Raw genomic sequence first — 19,048 nt, forward strand, 5'->3', positions numbered from 1 at the left:
TGCCCCGAGTCATAAACTTCCATGGACAGTGGGCAATTGATGTGTGAGCTGCAGGCATAATTGTCTCTTTCATGTACACATACATGCATACCAAGCCTACTTATACCTAAAGTTGTACCATGTCACAACTATGAATGGGTGAACTTACCCCAACAGAAATAAATTGCTCATCATTTGGAAACCGCTGAGCAATTTCTGATATTTGTTGGGGTATAAGCTCACCCATCTAGTCTTTTGCAATCTTGGATGAGAATTCCTCATTATTTGAGATCTCAATGGCCCCATTCAGAAGACACCTTAAACCACAGCTTTAACCATGGTGACTAAGGCAAAAAGCTGCTTTCTGGCTTAACCACCATGGTTAAAGTAATGGTTTAAGGTGTCTTCTGAATAGGGCCATTTTGTAAATACAATGTCCTATTGGAAACACAAGTCTCTTTAATGCCCATCAGCTTCTTGCCCCAGGCTACATCACTCCCCTCCTGGCTTCATCTTCCTTGTAATACCATGTGTGTATGCCAGTGGAGCTGTAAATCCATTCTCAGTTTTAATCACAACCAGCCAGTACTCTAAAGGAGCTATCCAAAGTGCTAAATCCTATCCCCAAAAGTGCAGCCATCTTCACAGATAGTTATTTCAGCCCTGCAGCCACTTCCTGGAATGACTGTGTGATTACACAGGTCCATCCCATAGGAATTCCAGGAAGTGCCTGTCAGGCTGAAATGCTAACTGTGAAGAAAGCCATTCTGGAATGCACATAGCCATGTGACGGTGTGTCACATAGGCATTTTAAAAAGTGTTGCCTGGATGAAAGGACTGAGACAAAGTCATGCAAACTTTGCAAATCTATCTCAATTTGAATAGTAAAGTTCATTGGGCAGCCATCTAAGAGTGATACAGATACAAGCATTACAGATAGCAGGTTTGGCTAACGAGCCACCTAATTTCGAATTTTGCCAGTATCACCAGTCACAACTGCAATTTCCATGGTGCACCTTGTCATCTTTAGTGCTCCTTCTAGACATATCTTTAAAAATTGCATCAGCCATCGGGATACATCCCTCAAAACGGCAACGAAACAAGTCTCAACATTTGCAAAACATTCCTTTATTAATAGAAATAAATTATTTTGTATAAAAATTTGCATGCGTCAACCATTGCATTTATCATTAGCACAACGCAGGGCTTCAATTCAGTCAGCCATCACAAGAAACAAACTTCATCTTCTTATACAAGTTGAACAAGTGTGGAACAGGAATGGAAATTCTCACAATCACAAAGAAGTACTTACAAGTATAACATCAGACATGGTTTTATTTCAACAGCATTTTTTTTTTCACAAGCTAACATTTTGTTTTCCTTTTGTGATTCACCTTCTTTCATGAGTAAACAGTTCGGAAATTTGACACGCAGTCATATAATATAATTCTGGATAATTTCTCTCCCAAATCACCTGGCCCTCCTGCTTTGGGCTCATCGATATTCTTTGTTCTTTTACAGTTTAGGCAATTGTCCATAGACATCTCAGAGGCTGAGTTCTCATGATGTTATAGTCCTCGTTTTCTTAATTTCACATACTGCAAGTCATTAGGTATGTTTGGTTTTCCAACTCAATTTGCATGATTGCTGTAACTGACATAAGTCGTCTTGGTAGAAGAAGCTGCAAATCAAAAACAAATGCAGATCAGCTAACTGAATAAAGAGAATCCCTTCTTATAGCTATGAAAAGAACTAGATTTAAGTAGCTTAACAATCCTGCAAAATGTTTTGTGCTAGTGATATGCCATCTGAACATCTTCAAAGGAACTGAGCAGAATTAGATAGGGGTATTAATATATATTGCAAAGGGACTTGGTAGGTGGTTTGGGTTTTGTTTTGGATTTTGCTCAATCTCAGGATGAAACTGATCACTATATTTGGAATCAGAAAGAAATTTCTTCCAAGTTTGCTTCCTTCTGCAACATTTGGTTGATGAACAATGTTTGATCCACCCACATAAGAACATAAGAAGTGCCTTGCTGGATCAGACCAAGGGTCCATCTAGTCCAGCACTCTGTTCACACAATGGTCAACCAGCTGTTGGCCAGGGACCAACAAAGCAGGACATGGTGCAACAGCACCCGCCCACCCATGTTCCCCAGAAACTGATGTTCACAGGCTTATTGCCTCAGATACTGGAGGTAGCACATAGCCATCAGGGTTAGTTAGTTGCCATTGATAGTCTTCTCCTCTAGGAATTTATCCAAACCCCTTTTAAAGCCATCCAAATTGACGGCCATCGCTACATCTTGTGGTAGCAAATTCCATAGTTTAACTATGTGCCATGTGAAGAAGTACTTCCTTTTATTTGTCCTGGATCTCCCACCAATCAGCTTCATGGGATGACCCCAGGTTGTAGTACTATGGGAACAGGAAAGCAATGTCTCCCTATCCATGTTTCTCACATGTATTATTTGTCACAAGTGTACATGTATATTTTGCTTTTCTTCCAAGTGCTCATAGGGGTGTTTTAGGGCTAATCTACACCTACAGCCCATTCGCAATGGAGGAGGAATAATTGTGAGGTTTCCTACGTCTGGGATCATCCCTCACGGGGTACACACAAGCTGTTGTAGGAGGCCAAACTGCTCCATGACAGAGGTACTGAATGGGTATTGGGAGAAGTGGGTGGGACTGGACAGATGGGTACGGGGCACAGATTTTTTCCCCCCAATAACTCATCCGAGATGCGCATCAGCACAGACAAACAACAATGCAGATGGAGATAGGTACTGTGTCTTGCACATCAATATGTTTGTGTAAAAAATCAACAACTTGGTGCTGAAACACACCAATGCCCATGCACACGCGCCCCTGACAGAGGATTGGCTGTTTGCTGTGTTAGGAACTCACTCTGAACAGCAACAGCGACGCGAAGGGGGGCGCACCAGCTACAGACATCGGGATTTTAGCGAGAGAGATGGGAAAAAAGGGGCAAAAGCAGTCAGTGATATTCCTGAAGAACTGAGGGGTTGACCCGAGATCACTGTGGGAGTAGGTAAATGTCATGTGGCCCCGTAGGGACGACTGTGATATTATTCAGGAATAAATGGCTGGTGTAGACAAGGCCCTAGTCTCAAATTGTACTGTGAAGTGGGTTAGGTTGAGAAATGTTGAATTGCCAAAATGAGCAGATATCACAGTTGACCAGGAAACTGAACCAAGCTATCCTATCAAATGCATCGCTTTTACCCACTATACAACACTGTGGATCCTGCCTTTTAAACTGTCCCCTTTTGATCTCTTCCCACTCTATGATTCCCTGATAATTCTCACTAATGTATATATGCAATATAGTGTTTGCTCTCTCCCACCCTACAAAACCCTTAGGTGAATGCAACATAGAAATTTAGAAATGGATGAATTTGTCAGCTGTTTCCCCCCCCCCCTCATTTTCCCATTATTAAGTTCAGTTCATAATGAACTTTGAGAATTCAGTATGAAAATTTGTCGTCATTGTTGTATGCACTTTTTCCTAATATACACATTTTACAGGTACCTTCCCCCCCAATAAGACACATTTTCAACATTATTTTCACTAATATGTTCATTTTTGTCCCTACATTCCTGTAATATGCACATTTTTCTATGCATTTATATATATATATATATATATATATATATATATATATATATATATGAGAACTTCATTTTAAAATTCAGAGAAGTGTGAATTTCTAAGGGAAACAACGTTTTTTGTTCACATGTTGGCATGTTGGTTTGGCAGTGCAGAAAGTAAGGTCACATGTAACTGAGGACAACATTAATTTCTCCTCTATCCCCAGGGCTTTTATAATTGATAGTTGAATGTGGGGCTCATGTTGCAATAATTTGAGAAATTTTTGGTCAGTTGTATCTGTGATGGCACATTCATTCATACAAATGTACATGAAGTTGCACTAATCAAGTTAGCATAAGGAAATATTAACAGGATAGTATATAAAAGCAAGATCTTCTAGTGAATGTATTATTAATGAAAAATGAAAAAAATAGTTTCATATTTGTTGGATGTTTTAAAACATTTGGTCAAGAGAGAGAGCAAGAGGGAGAGAGAGAGAGAGAGGGAGAGAGAGCCCAAGAAGTTATTTTATTCAGGACTTCTTTACATATTTATTTTACTTCAATTTTGGTAAATGGAAGGGAGTCTAAAACTGGTGGAGAGGCCAGTGTGTTTGCCTCTGTATTTGCAACCATGTCATGATTTAGGCACACGGATAATATAATCTTAAGAACACTATTGGTTGATCTTTGCAGTCAAAACAGTAATTGAGGGAGGAGGATATCCTTGATGTAATTATACTTAGGGATATTCTTTTTTTTAAAAAAAGTGTGAAAATAAATTATATCAGTTGTGAGCAGTTATGTCACCCTGGCTCAGAAATCTTGATCCCAAATAGCAAACATTGTTTTAAACCCATTTTGGGGAAAGGACTGCATAAATCTGGCCTGGCCATCTGCTTTCTAGAGTAACGAAGCAGAGAGACAAGAAGAAACAGAAGATTTTCTTCTCCCACTTCATTCATTGCACACCATATAAACAGCAATATTATTTATTGATAAACATAACTAATGGAATACGCTATGGCAAGTTCATGTTTGTGTTTAGCTTTCTAGGGGGGGGAAGAGGTGACACTAACCCTGCAGATGCTGCCTTTAAAGACACCAGGGAACCAACCCATTGAAATGCAAATATAATTAGATTGTTTCCCATTAGGACATGGAGATGCATTATCATCAAACACCAACATGAAAGGAATTGCTACACAGTGTTTTGTCCTCGTAGATGCAGGTAGATTCAGATAAGCTTAGGGGAAATTGCTAAAATCTAAGTACGGAATGCTGATTTCCCTGTGCGCTGGAAACTAGTCCAGTAACTCTAAATAGCAGGAGATGGTATTTTCAGGGGGTATATTAAGTTTATATTTAGCCATGTACAGATATTGTAAAAAGTGCTTTTGTGGATTGTCAGGTGTCTTTCTTTCTGTCATCTGCTTGTTGACAGAATTGGTGGTGGTGGTTTTTCCAATTTCCCAAATTTGCACAAATCCACACTTGTGAAAATCCCCAAATGCACATTTTCATGCTTTAGCCTATGGGAGAAATGCACATTTTTGTCAGTTTTTTTTTTTTTAATAAGTATTTTTCTACAACTAAATTTGCATAAGATTTAAAATGTTAAGAAAAAATGCCAGTCCATTGCAGTGTCCCTGGTTCAGATTAATAAAAATCCATAATCATTTGATTCCATTGTGGATTTTTCCAATATCCCTAGTTATACTGAGAAGTAGGGGTGTGCTCCGCTCTGTTTCGGATCCCTGAATCCAAAGTGGAGCGGGCTGATCTGGACCTCCTAAGCCTGGTTCCAGAGTGGATTGAGGGAGGTCCGGATCGACCTGAAGCGGTTCAGAATGGTCCAAAGCAATTCAGACCATTCTGAAGCTTCGGAGCCAGGTAAGTGGGGAGGTGAGCTTACCTGGCTCTCCCGTCCACTTCCGCCATGGTCCGTGTGGCGATGGCGGTGGAGCCAGGGGAGGGAGGGAGGCTTACCTGGCTCTGCCACCACCGCAATCCATGCAATGACGGCGACAGAGCCAAGTAAGTGGAGGAGGGGGAGGGGCCTTACCTGGTTCTGTCATCTGCTGCCGCTGCAGTCCATTTGCCGGCTTTGAATGCTACCCACGCCTAAGGCCAGAAATAGGCCTATTTCTGGCCTTAGGCATGGGTGGCAGTTGAAGCTGCCACCCAGACTGCAGTGATGGCAGATGATGAAGCCAGGTAAGTGGCGAGGGGGGCATACCTGGCTCCGCCACCACTGAGGTCCATGCAGCGGTGGATGGTGGAGCCAGGTAAGGGGGGAGGGGGGCTTATTCAGACCCAATTTTGTCCCCCCTTCCCCCCTTACCTGCCTCCGCCTTCCGCTGCAGAGGCAGGTATTTATTTATTTATTTATTTATTGCATTTCTATACCGCCCAATAGCCGAAGCTCTCTGGGCGATTTACAAAAAGTAAGGAAGTGAGGTAAGTGAGGAAGGGGGACAAAATGGTGTCAAAATATTGATCCGGACCTCCGGATCTCGCTCTGGATCCGGAGCGGATCAGGGGAGGTCCTGATTGGGATCCAAAGCAGTTTGGAGGGGGCGTGCAGAGTGCTACTGAGAATGCACAGTTTCATGGGTTTAACTGTAGTAATGGTGTTGATTTTCATACTGGGGGATTTGAAAGGCAAACCCGCATAGCATGCCTCCACCCAAGAGCCCATGTTTAATTCAGTCTGGATCCTACAGAGTTAAAGCCCTGCATGACATTTATTTATTTATTGGCCAACTTCCAGTGCAGGAATCCTTCCAAGGTGCCATACAACAATGAAACACATAATAAAAACTGATGTGGTATAAAAAACAGTAAAAACACAATAAAATGGTAAAAAAAAAATCTATAAAAACAACAGCAACAGCAGCAAACATTCTAAAAACAACAACAACAACAACAACAACAACAACAACAACAACAAACAACAAGAAACACTACAAAAATAAAACTTAGAAGGGATGACTTCAGTTATAATCCAGTTTGATCAAACATTATCAGGGAAGGCCCGAGTAAAGTAATAGATTTTCAGGGCCTTCTTAAAAGCCTGCAGAGATTGGGCCTGGCATAGACCCCTGCTGACAACTTATTCTAGAGGTATGTGACTGCCATGGATACAGGAAGGGGAAGTGCATGATTTTGGAATGTGGCCGAGTGGCCCATCTGGGTCTGGGAGGCTGGACCCTGGAGTGGGTGGATGTGTATGCTGGACTCCCAGACCCATTTGGGCACTTGCAGCATGCCTGCTGGGGGTGTCATTAGGAGGTTTGGACTGAAGCTTCATCAGCATGTCAATGATACTCAGCTCTACCACTCACTTCCATTCTAAACATCCCAGGGAGGCTGCCAAACTCAATATCTAGCAAATTGCTCAGAGTGGGCCATTGAGGGTTTCAATTGTTGTGCTCCAGATACTATACCATGCAGTGCGTTGGTCAATGGGGTCTGGTGTGACAGCTCTGCTGGACTCTACCCCCTCTTGGACTCCCACAATATCCTTACTGAAATATTTAGCATGTGAAAAACACACCATATAATTCAACAAGAACCAGAGTATTACTGATGGTTGTAATGCGAGACAATCCCTAAATTAATTCAAATTTCATTTCAGCCATGAACTCCCTTTAGGCAGCCCATATCACTCAGACTAAGGACATGTCTACACTTGCCAGATATCCTGGGGTCGTCTCTAGGTCATCCCTGTGAATCCATATTTCCCCGGGATATCTGGGACCATGGATTTCCCAATATTTCCACAGTCACAGGACCATTCCAAAGAGTACTGGTGGTGTAGCCGCCACTCCTGGACCATCCCTTCTTCCCCATGAGTAGCTGGGCTGGGCATAGAGCTGCGCAGGTAGGCTCCATGCCCATAAGGGTGTGGAGCCAGAAATTTCACCATCCCTGGGTTGGTTGGGGTTGGGTTGGGCACAGGGTGGGTTTTTTTTTAACCTTTTTCCACACAACTGGCTCCTCTTCTGAAAAAAAGAGGTGCCTACAACTTCTCTTCTGGGATGTTGCGCCATCGTCAAGATGCTGGGGGAGGATCTTTTCTCCCTCTAAAATAAGGTTTAAAAAATGGTGGTCCTCCAGATGTTCTGGGACTACTCATCACCCTTAACCTTTAGCCATTCTAGCAGGGGCTAATGAGGGTTGAAGTACAACAACATCTGGAAAGCCACAGATCCCCCACCCCTGCTCTAAAATATACTAAGAACAAGGGTGTAAGATAAGTCAGTGATGTACCTTACATGGTTGTTGTAAGAACTACTGAGATAATGAATGTGAAATGCTTTGACAACACACACACACACACACACACACACTGATATGTCAATACTAAGTACTATTTATTAATATTCCTTCTGCATCAGGAGCAGGAAAGAGAATTGAGAGCTACATGGCTGTTCTTAGCAACGAGATTAATTTGGTGTTTGAGCCCCGCTTGGAAATTGAGTGAGAGCAGGCAACCTACTGAGAGGATTTTACAGCCATTTGCAATTTCTCTGCACCATATAAAGCAGACTCACATGTGAATACTCTTCCCATCAGTCAGTTGCATGCTGACTAGGTGACACTTTCCCCACTGACTCATGCACCTTTCCTCAGAAACGTATCTGCTTTAGGGCTCTCAATTGATTAAAGATATTTTTGTTTAAGTTATATGCCTTTGATTAATCATTTACATTCCGATGAAATTACGTCCTGCAAGCCCTCAAGGCGCTTAAATGAACATCCAGAAGAAAATGAGCAGGTTCGCTTAATCTAGCCTACAACTTAGTAAAACTAAAAGCTGCTACTTCTGGCTAAGTGCAACACTCTTTTTAATATTTTCTTCTTCTGGAATATTAATGTTCCATGTTATAGTAACACCACAGTGGTTTAAAACGACGACATTCAGGTCCAGTTCTTCAATGCAGTAAAGATGGACAGTTTAGTCTCTTCTCCAATCGCTGTTCAGAATGTGTTCATTTGTAAGTCCATTCCATCCCTTTTCTGCATCAATCTACATTTTTTGTGTGTAAAGTATCCGACATGAAAACCCACATAATTTTAAAAGTATTTCTTCACAGAATATGGGTGGGTTGTGGTTTTTTTTTTAACGCATGCAACAAGGGAGAGAGCCTTTTCAGTGGTGGCCCCCAATTGTGGAATGATCTCCCCAACAAGGCTCGCCTGGTGCCAACTTTGTTATGTTTTCAGCGCCAGGTCAAGACTTTTCTCCCAGGCATTTAACAATATATGCTGAGTTTTTTTAACTGACCCCAGAATAGTTGTTTTAAATGGATATTGATGTTTTTTATGCTTTTGATGGTTTTAAATTTTTGTATATTTGTTTTTAATGTTCACTGTTTTTAACTTTTGGAAACCGCCCAGAGAGCTTCGGCTATGAGGCGGTATATAAATGTAATAAATAAATAAATAATCTTAAAATATGCCTTTTACTACACATTTTATCCTAAAATACACGTTTGTATATGTACTTTGGTGTATTTTTGAGCAGATAATTGTATTGCAAACTGAATGCTAGCGGCATTCTCATCCACGTATTAGACTTGAAAGTGTGAATCAGGTTGATTATCTTAAAAATGCAGTTCTGTTATGCAGTTAGGTGAAGCAACTTGCTTTAGACGGCTTCTTGGGATGAGGAACAGATGAGGACAGGAACTAGTGTATGAATGGTACAGCAATGGTGCAACTTCTTTAAAAATGTTGGCCTTACCTAGGGTTAGTGTGTGTGCCATATGGGCCCAGGAAAATGACTTCAAGCAGGAAAATGACTTGGGTGAGCACATCAAATTCAGTTGCCTCTCGTCCTTTCTGTAGTGACACAGTAGTGTAAGAAGTAAACTGGGCCACATGTGAGGCTCAGACACATTCTTAGGAAATGAATCTGGCTGATGCTTTCATATGCTTTTTGTGGTGGTGCCCAGGACAGTTTCCCAATTGCCAAATGCATCCAGAGGCCCAAAAATGTGCCACAGACCCCCAATTGCAGCATCTTTCACAATTCGCTTAACATATTGCAGGAGTGGGATCCTATCTACTGTCCTGACTCCTAATCTCTACACCTTCATCTGAATATGTGTGAATAAGCTTTAAAAACTGGGTAGCATGGCTGAATAGATGTCTTCTAGACCCAATTTTGAACTCATACATTCTACACGAACTAGGGATGTATGAGACATTTGTTTCAGTTCATTTTGGATCAGGATTTACCCACTTTGTATCTTCTGGACTGAACATGGAGTCAAACACAATCTGCAGTCGAAGTCTGTACATTCACAAGCTTGCAATAGGATTCGTGGACCCGAAAAAAGGGGGTTCAACAGCATGTGTACATTTGAAAAATGCATGCAAAAAAAAAAATCATACTTTTAAAAATGTGCACAAATATGCTTTAATAATGCGTACGTTTCAAAGATGTGTACAATTGATGGGGAAATATACACAAAAATAGACTCAGATTTTCATGCAGAAAAAGCATCAAAGCTCACAATCTGAGATAGATTTTGGTCAGAATGAGCATCAAGATGGAGGCTCCCCCCCCCCCGATTCTGCACAATGGGAACAGTGCCAAAGGCCAAAAGACCCTACAAATGTATCTTAGATCAGAGGTTGGGGATGGAGGGCTGCTCCCATCAACTTCAGGCATCGTGGCTGATGATTAGGGATGATGGGAATCTTTGCCCAATGACCTCTGGAGGATCACGGGTTCTCCACCTCTATCTTAGGACATGCAGAGGCTTTGGTTAAAAGTCAGAGCAGGGTGAACAGGTGTGATTTTGGACCATATCAGCTGGCCCTTCTCATTTGCCCACCTGGTGTCCATTACATGGGTGTACACACAGGAGAGGGCCTTTTCTGCAGGGCCCCAAACCTCTGGAACAAACTTCCATTGGAGGTCTGCCATGTACCTTCCTTGTAGGCCTTCAAGAAGATATATGTGTGTGTGTATGTGTGTGTGTATATATATATATATATTTACCATGGCCCTCGCTTGATGAGTATTGTTATTGCTGTTATTGTTATTAGTGACGTTATTGTTGTTCCTGCTGGTTTTATTGTTGGTTTTATTGTTTTAATTGCTGTTTTATTGCTTTTGATATTTTAATATTTTATTGCTTTTAATATTTTATGTATTTTATTGTAAGCCACCTTGTGAGGGCTTTGCTCTGAAAGGCAGCCAAGAAATGTTTTAAATAAATAAATAATAAATTAATATAAAATCCTTTTCGTGTTCTCCTGATCAAGCGGTTGTTGGGTGAACAGGGCTTTTAATGTTCTGTAACCTGATCCATGTTATTTTGGATGAGTCACAGAACTGAAAGAAATCAGCATAGTCCCATGGAGGAAGATGCTTTGATTTGGGTTCAAGAACTGTTACACAAATCCTAATTTAATCACAGAGCAGATAGCCTTGGTTGTATAATTCTCTCTTGGCCTCAGTTTGTCGTTTGTCAAAACACAGATTGTAAAGATGATAGCAATCAGAACAGCAATTCAATTTATGAATTAAAAATGTCACTGAAGTAAGCAGCAGCGAGTATTACTGAACCTATGGTTTTCCTATGCTGATAATGAGGCCAAATTAACAGTGCTCTGAAGAATTTGTGTACAGCATTTGCAAAGTTGATCACATTCTTGTCAATTCTATTTCATGGTTTAAAAAATAAAAATAAAAATAAAAGCTATCAGTCATTGACTATCGGTATGCTTGGCTTTTCTTTCCTCTCGATTCAATGAACATCCTCTCAAGTATCTTCCACAATTTACTATAATGAGCTTACTGCTTCTGTTTGGGGATTTCAAGGCCTCGGCAGCTGGCATCTCGGTTTTAAAGACTGTGGGCAATTCGCAGTTGAAATATGAATCACACTTGGCAAGCAGAGGTGACCAGAGCTGGTTGTAAATTTGGCACGATAAACACAAGGAACTAACAGTCTTTTTTAAAAGTCCACTTTAGTCCCTTGGAATAAAATAAAAAAGGGACAAATCAAAACAAAATGATGTGCAGCTCTCTTATGGACATTTATTTGAAAGAAACTCCAAAATTCAAGAGGCAGGGAGCTTGCTCCTAAGCAAATGTGCAATCACAGAACTGAGAAACCTATGTAAGTATCATATTAATGTACAAAAGGGTATGCTTCTTTATTTTGTTGAAATGCAGCCTTTGTTCCATTTCTTGGACTAAAGTGCCTAACAGATGCATAGACTGCATGATGATGATGATGATGATGATGATGATGATGATGATGATGATAAGGGAGCAAGGAGACCCATGAGTTCAGATGGCTTTCATTATTTATGGCACAATTCTATGCATGCTTAGACAAAAAGAGAGAGAGAGAGAGAGGTCCTACAACTCCCAGTATGGCTGGCTGAGGCATGCTGGGAACTGTAGAACTTTTTTTTCTGTCTACACATGGATAGGATTGTATCCTTATTAACTCATTATTGCCCAATAGCCAAAACTTTGTGGATGGTTCACAAAAATTAAATTTCAATTTAATCCTACTCACGTTGTATTGTCTTCATTATATGGGCAAAAAGGGATCCTGAACTTAAGGCTATTCTTCGTATAGTCAACAGAGTTTATCAGTGTGGAGAATTTGAGAAGTGCAGTGCAAAATTTATACATGCCTATTCAGAATTGAATGCCTTGGGTTCAATGGGGTTTACACGCAGGCAGCTGAGCATATGGTGGCCACCTTAACATTGTAGAAACAGACTTAGAATCTAAAATTTGTTTTCTTCTCACTACTGTGATCCTGAAACCAGCTGGCACTTAGGAAGCTACCATAGGCTATTTCTCCATCTAGTCCAGTATAGTCATTGGCCATGCTGACTGGAAGCAGTTTGCAAGGATTCTAGACAGAAGTCTTTCTACAGCTGACCCCAACATGGTGACCTCCAGATATTTTGGACTTCAACTCCCATCAGTCCCAGCCAATGGGGCCAATAGTCAGGAATGCTAGGAGTTGTTATCAAAAACTTCTGGATGGCACCAGGTTAAGGAAGGCTGGCTTACTACCTTAAAAAAAATAGCTGGAGATCTTCTGAATGCAAAGCATCTGCTGCACCACTGAGTGATGGTCCCACCTCAAAGGGGAGGAGTGATGTACAGTGGCAGGTGGTGGCTCAAATTTTGGTAGGGCTCTAAATCCGATTTTGGTGGGGCTGTAAGTCTTTCCCACACATAGGAGGGAAAGATTAGATTGATCCTATGGGGCTGTTTTTAGTGAAAGAGAGAGAAGATCCGACCACAGGAGACAGCACTTTCTATCTCAACTAGTTTGGCCCTCACAGTTTGCCTTCAAAAGCCCTCCTTATTCCAAGACTTGAATCTACTGCTCATTTTGCAGATTGATTCCCACAGACATGCCTATGCTATGAATTTGAACCTGTTCAACTTCCATGGAGGGCAATATCAAGCAAAGGAGCCCTAGAAAGAAACTAAAGAACAACACTCCAACACTCTCATCATCCTCACTGTTTATTTTCACATCTGAAGAGGCGTTCGGTTTATTCCAATTTGTAACACAAATGTAAATCCTATCTTGGACAGAATGCTCATTTGTGTTAAAAATGCTTGTCTGTCTACCTCTTTCTTCTGTGGCAACAACATCAAGCCATTAATATGAAGAAGAAGAAAATAGTGTTGTGCCGAAAATGGTCTTCCTGAAAGTTCCCCTCCCCCAAAATAGAGTTCGATTTTTTTTCCTGTCATGTTCCCAGGGCACTCTAGCACTCCTTCTAAATTTATTTTGTTGGTGTTTTGGGGTTACCTTATTGTTTCGAGGAGGCTGAGAAGACTGTATTTTTTTCTTTGTATTACACATCTCTCTATCACTTTGTAGCCTCCCTGGCTGTCCACACTTCCTGATCTAAAAAAAAAAAAGCTGCATGGGAGGAGTTACCTCACAATTGCCATTTCTACACATGCCTTTTCCCCCCGGGATCATCCCTGTGCATCCAAATGACACACAGGAGATCCCGTGAGCAGGCAAGGATGATCCCTCCATTTTCCTGGGATAATCTTTAGGTGTAGAAGGGGCCAACGTTTTCCCGCAGGATTCAATTGACATTGAGAAGCAGGGGAGGCTGAATATTGCAGGGAAGATGCTTATACAAGGAAAGAGAGGGCACTCTCATAAACCTGCCAGTGACTGCATAAGTAAGTTAAATACAAAACCCCTGCACCCCCATCTGTGAGAATTTCACATAAAATTTCTTCTCTTTTGATTTTGATTTGTTTTGAAAAGCCATTTCTTTTCTCTCCAATTGAATGAGAACGGTCGAAGAAGATGTGTAAGAACGTTCTGGCACAGCAGTAGTAAAAATGGTACTCTCTCCACTCTGTGTATTGCAAGAACAATTATTTTCTTTACCTCTTGAAGGGAGCACAGCTCTGCATTAGGCTGGTAATATCCTCAGCCTAGCCAGGGTCTGGCATGGCTTGTTTCTAAAGGCAGTTGTGCCAACCTACCTGACTTCTAAGACAGCAGAAATGGACATCAGTAAGGAATGAGTATGAATATGTTTATCTCTTTTAGAAGAAAGTAACCCTTTCAAATTACCTTTCTTTCTCGAGTAATAAAGCTTTTTTTAAAAAAAAATCAATCTTTTTTTACTTTCAAAATATGACATAATGGGCAGGTTCAGGGTGAGTTGGAAAGTTCAGAATGGAAGAGAAGATAATGGCAAATATGAATCATCAGAGTGGTAAAAGGAAACTTATTCTAATGCAATACATAATACTTTCATGGCTCACTGCCTGACCAGTTTGTATTATGTACTGCATTTAATGACTTTTTAAAATTTAATAATTATAATAATTTTGAAAACCACTTACTATAATAATTATGAGGGGACAAAAGTGTCTTATAGATTTATATATATGTTGGATGTTATGAGGTTAATTTCTGTGGGTGTGCTGAACCAAAAGGTCAAATATATTCAGGCCCTGGTGCTGGTAAGTCTACAAAAGCAGAGGAAGTAAATGGTGTAGGCAGGACATTGAACAGATGGCCAGAGAGATGAGGAGCCTACAGAAGGGTTTTGTTTACACTGAGGCACTGAAAGCTCTGTAATTTTGCATAAGTGGTTTTGGTTTTGCAAAAGTGTGTGGGAAGAGGTCAGAAGAAAGAATTTACAGCAAAGGTGAGTCCTTGTCAATAGGCAGAGTTACAAGAAAATAGGCTAGCTTTAACGTTTAAAAAGTTGAGGCAAAACAGTAGGTTTGGTAGAGGAAAGCTGAAACAGAGAAGAAGGTTGAGAAGCTGGAAGGAAAGGGAAAAAAGAAGCAAGAAGGAAAGCTGCTTGGGAAAACTCTGACAACAAGATGTTGCTGGGAAAAACTTGGAAAATAGAGACTCTAGTCAGGTTTAGCTGGATGTATTTACCCTGCTTATAGGCTTTTCCTCTTTGTGTATGTTGTAACCATGATTAGAACATAAGCAGTGCCCTGCTGGATCAGACCAAGGGTCCGTCTAGTCCAGCACTCTGTTCACACAGTGGCCAACCAGCCCTCGGCCAGGGATGAACAAGCAGGACATGGTGAAACAGCACCCTCCCACCCATGTTCCCCAGCAACTGGTGCACACAGGCTTACTGCCTCGAATACTGGAGATAGCACACAACCATAGTAGCCATTGATAGCCTTCGCCTCAGGAATTTATCCAACCTCCTTTTAAAGCCATCCAAATTCAGATGTTAAAATCTTTTTTCCCTAATAACAATACTTTTTCAGTAAACCTTTAAAAATGTTGTTTAAATTTTGTGATCTCTTTTCTTGTTAGGTCACCAACCCTAGGGTGACTGTATGATACAAAAGAAGGCAGGGCTCCTGCAGCTTTAACTGTTGTGACACCTGCTGAAATCCCCTTTTTGCACAACTGTTAAAGATACAGGAGTCCTGTCCACCTTTTCATATGGTCACCCTAACCAACCCCACACCTAAATCCCAAACCCCACACAAGAGACCCAGGGTTTTTTAAGGCTGTTTGGTAGAGGCAACCAGGAAAACTGAAGAATTCCACTTGGTAGCTGAAAAGACATTGGAAGGGAAGGGCAAATTCCACACACAGATCAGGTTGTTGCTGGTCAGATGACACTACTATATATTTCTATTTCTATTTTTATATTTGTGTTTTGATCACCACTTTGGGTGGGCTACATTCAGAAAAGGAGCTAATAAGCATTTCAATAAATAAAAGCACATAACTATTCAGTTATAATCATGTGTCCATGATCAGGCAGTCGGACTTGCTTCCTTTCACTGCCCAGGGCTCCCCCACCCCCTGAAATGATGCAATTGTTGCACTAAGGCTTAGTGTGCCATGGCTGTCATTGTCAAAGTAATTTGAGACCTGAGGGTCACAAACTGTTAGCAAGAAGGAATCTTTTCTATACGGTATTCTGGGTACGATTATAGGTAGTTTAAAAGAGCACTTTAAAGGCAACTCAACGATAAGTGTACTATCGCCTCTAAAAGTTTCCACAAATTATTTTGGCAGTGGAGGACTTTGCACACTTGTCATTCAGCAAGGACAACTCAATTAAATGGGGGAGGGCTTCTTCCTGGAGTGGGGGCGCTCTGAAACTCCCTGCCTGTTTAGCAGTAAAGTATAAGGATCATCAACACCTTGAAGGCAAGCATTGAAGATGAGCAGTAAACTCATACCAATGTTTTAGGGCTGAAGCCAAGATAGAAATATAGCAAACACAGTTTGTTGTATATAATGCTACGGGAAGAAGCAGGCTCACTTCAAGTCACAGTTCTGCTCACAAATGACATTGGCCCCATTCAGAAGACACCTTATACCACGTCTTTAACCATGGTGGTTAAACCAAAAAGCCAGGCTGTGTTCAGAAGACACCTTAAACCATGGCTTGAACCATGGTGAATAAGGCTTTCTGGCTTAACCACCATGGTTAAAGCTGTGGTTTAAGGTGTCTTCTGAATGGGGCCACTGTCATTGTTTAGAGAGAGAGAGCTCAAGCCATAACCTTTCTTCTGTTAGAATACTAATAGTGAATTCACTTAGGTCCTTGCTAGACCTACCTGAAAATCCGGGCGTGTGGAGGGGCCAGCCCGCGCTAGAAGTAGCACGGGCTGTCGCTCCTTTCCACACATCAGACGCAATGGGGTAAATGAAAGCCCCGTCACGTCCTCCATTTTGTTCGAGCCTTAAAGAGTCGGGTGCACCAGCGGCAAAGATAGGGTTTTTTAAAAAATTAAAACAGGGTTCCCCGCCCCCTGCCCCCAATTTCCCCACCCTGGCCGTGATTCCCCCCCGCGATCTCCAGCCCCGCCCCCATGATCTCCGATTCCCCCCCTGCGATCTCCGGTTTCCCCCCATTCCCCATGGCTCTGTTTCCCCCCATCGCCTTGGCTCCATTCCCCCCCCCATCCCCTCCTGGCTCCGATTCCCCCTATTTCCCCACGCTGCCCTGATGGCCGCAGCACTCCTGTGGAGTGCTGCGGCATCCACCGCTTTTCCTGGCTACTCACAAGTAAATGTGGTAGCCAGGGAAAGCGGCAGAGCCCGCGGTCTGGGGCTCAGCCCGAGACTGTGAGTAATACTGGGCCACAAGCGGTGCCAGTTACCCTGGGGCCAGGGAGGTTTGACCCCTGCCTGAGCCCAGGATCCTGTGCATCATCTGGATGCACAGGGACGAGCCCGGGCCTCGCACTGGGCTAACCCCTCATCTAGCAAGGCCCTTAGAGTTGTGAGCAAGTGGCCTCACAGAATTAGCCACCCTATTTGTGGGCAGAGAAACTGAGGGGATAATTTCACCAAATATCTCCAGGAGAAGGAGAAATTCTCAAAACAATTTCTCGGAGGTGGAGCTCACCATTAGCAGTAGTTGTAGCACAGCTTCTTTCTTTTCCCCCCTCAGGGATTTTGCTTCTTGTGCTGCCACTGCAAGTCTTAACAGCAGCACCCTGGCCACCATTTTTCACTCTTTACCATGCCCCATATCTAACATCATTCCAGAATACTGTGTGTTTGGGGGGTGGGGGTGGGGAAGAACAGTGGAGAAACTTTGGTGGGGCCAAAGGTGCAGTGTGTGCATTTTCTTTTTATCATTTCTCCACTGCTTTGCAGCTTTCCAGGCTGCCTGAACCTTCTAATCTGAAAAAGTCCTACGGGAAGAATTACTCCATGAGGTCTTCCCCTGGGCTTTAATTGAAGTCCAGGAAGCTGAGAGGGCTACAGGCTGCTGGAGAGATGATTGCACAGACAAAGACAGGAAATGCACACACACACTCACTCCTTGACTATCTTATAAGTGAGGAAAGGACAAAAACCCTGAACTGAGAATGTCTCCAAAATTTCTCCTCCTTTGAATTCCTTTCTGAAGCAATTTCTTTTCCATCAGACTGAATCACAATGGATGAATAAAATGTAAGAGTAATGTTCAGCGCAGCAGAAAATTCATTTTCGGAGTATGGATTCTTGTTTTGTCAAAATGACACCATCTTCATATAAGAGGGAGATATCAGCAGCCTTAGGGAACCTCAAGGTTTACAGGAGCATGAAAAATCTTTAGGGGAGGATCCCAAAAACAGCCCAATGAGGACTGATGATGCTCAGTGGCCATGTAATGCTAACTGTTGGGAAGGGGTGAGTGTTAAATTGGGAGGAACAGCAGGAATCTAATGGAGTATCCTGGAACAGGGCCTGACTGGGTGGCTGGAATCCTGGACAGGAGCATTCCATGCTACAACTTTTTGTTACAGGCTCTACATGTAAATTGTGATGTATTTTTCTTGTCACTGGCCAAACTGCATGTAGGGAAGCAGAATGGAAAGAAAAGCTAGGTTCCAGTGCCCTTCACAATTCAGTAAATAGAGGGAAATTTGGCAGGTGCAGAAGTGATGCAGAAGTGAAAAAAAGGATGTCTGCTGAAATTTTCTCTTCTGCCCAGAGAAAATCTGTAGAAGCACTTGACATCTGTTTATGCTAACCACAGAACCACTTCTTTTTTCAGTGAAGTCTTGCCAAGACAACAGTAAAGGCAATGAAGTCATCTATTCCATTTCCCCCCCATGAAATGTTGTGCAAAAGGTGTCAACTCTTCCATTTTTCCTATGCTGACAAATGATATCTAAAAAACCAAATAACTAGCAATTCTATTATGATGTATTATGAATTGTATTATTTTGATTCCTGATTTGCCTTTTAAAAATGTATTTAGTTGAAAGCTTCTTTGAAAGTTGTTTTGTGGTGTAAAAGGGGCCTAATCTCTATCTATGGCACCATTTAGAAGACACCTTAAACCATGGCTTTAACTATGGTGGTTAAGCCAGAAAGCCATGCCGTGTTCAGAAGACACCTTAACCTATGGCTCTAACCACAGTGAATAAAGCCTTTTGCTTTATTCACCATCGTTAAAGCCATGCTTTAAGGGG

General features: G+C 41.9%; 1 protein-coding gene across 2 annotated transcripts in view; it reads right to left on the bottom strand.

Annotated features, from left to right (window-relative positions):
* Positions 1 to 1,099: 1,099 nt before the first annotated feature.
* GRM8 (glutamate metabotropic receptor 8) overlaps positions 1,100 to 19,048 on the bottom strand; it is a 572,661-nt gene continuing 554,712 nt past the window's right edge. For both annotated transcript variants that reach the window (XM_063134081.1, XM_063134079.1), the window contains exon 10: positions 1,100 to 1,660. In XM_063134081.1, the coding sequence (XP_062990151.1) occupies positions 1,611 to 1,660 (50 nt within the window). In that variant the 3' untranslated portion in view covers positions 1,100 to 1,610. The remainder of the gene's footprint in view (positions 1,661 to 19,048) is intronic.

Source organism: Elgaria multicarinata, chromosome 9 (assembly GCF_023053635.1).
Source record: "Elgaria multicarinata webbii isolate HBS135686 ecotype San Diego chromosome 9, rElgMul1.1.pri, whole genome shotgun sequence".
Classification (NCBI taxonomy): domain Eukaryota; kingdom Metazoa; phylum Chordata; class Lepidosauria; order Squamata; family Anguidae; genus Elgaria; species Elgaria multicarinata.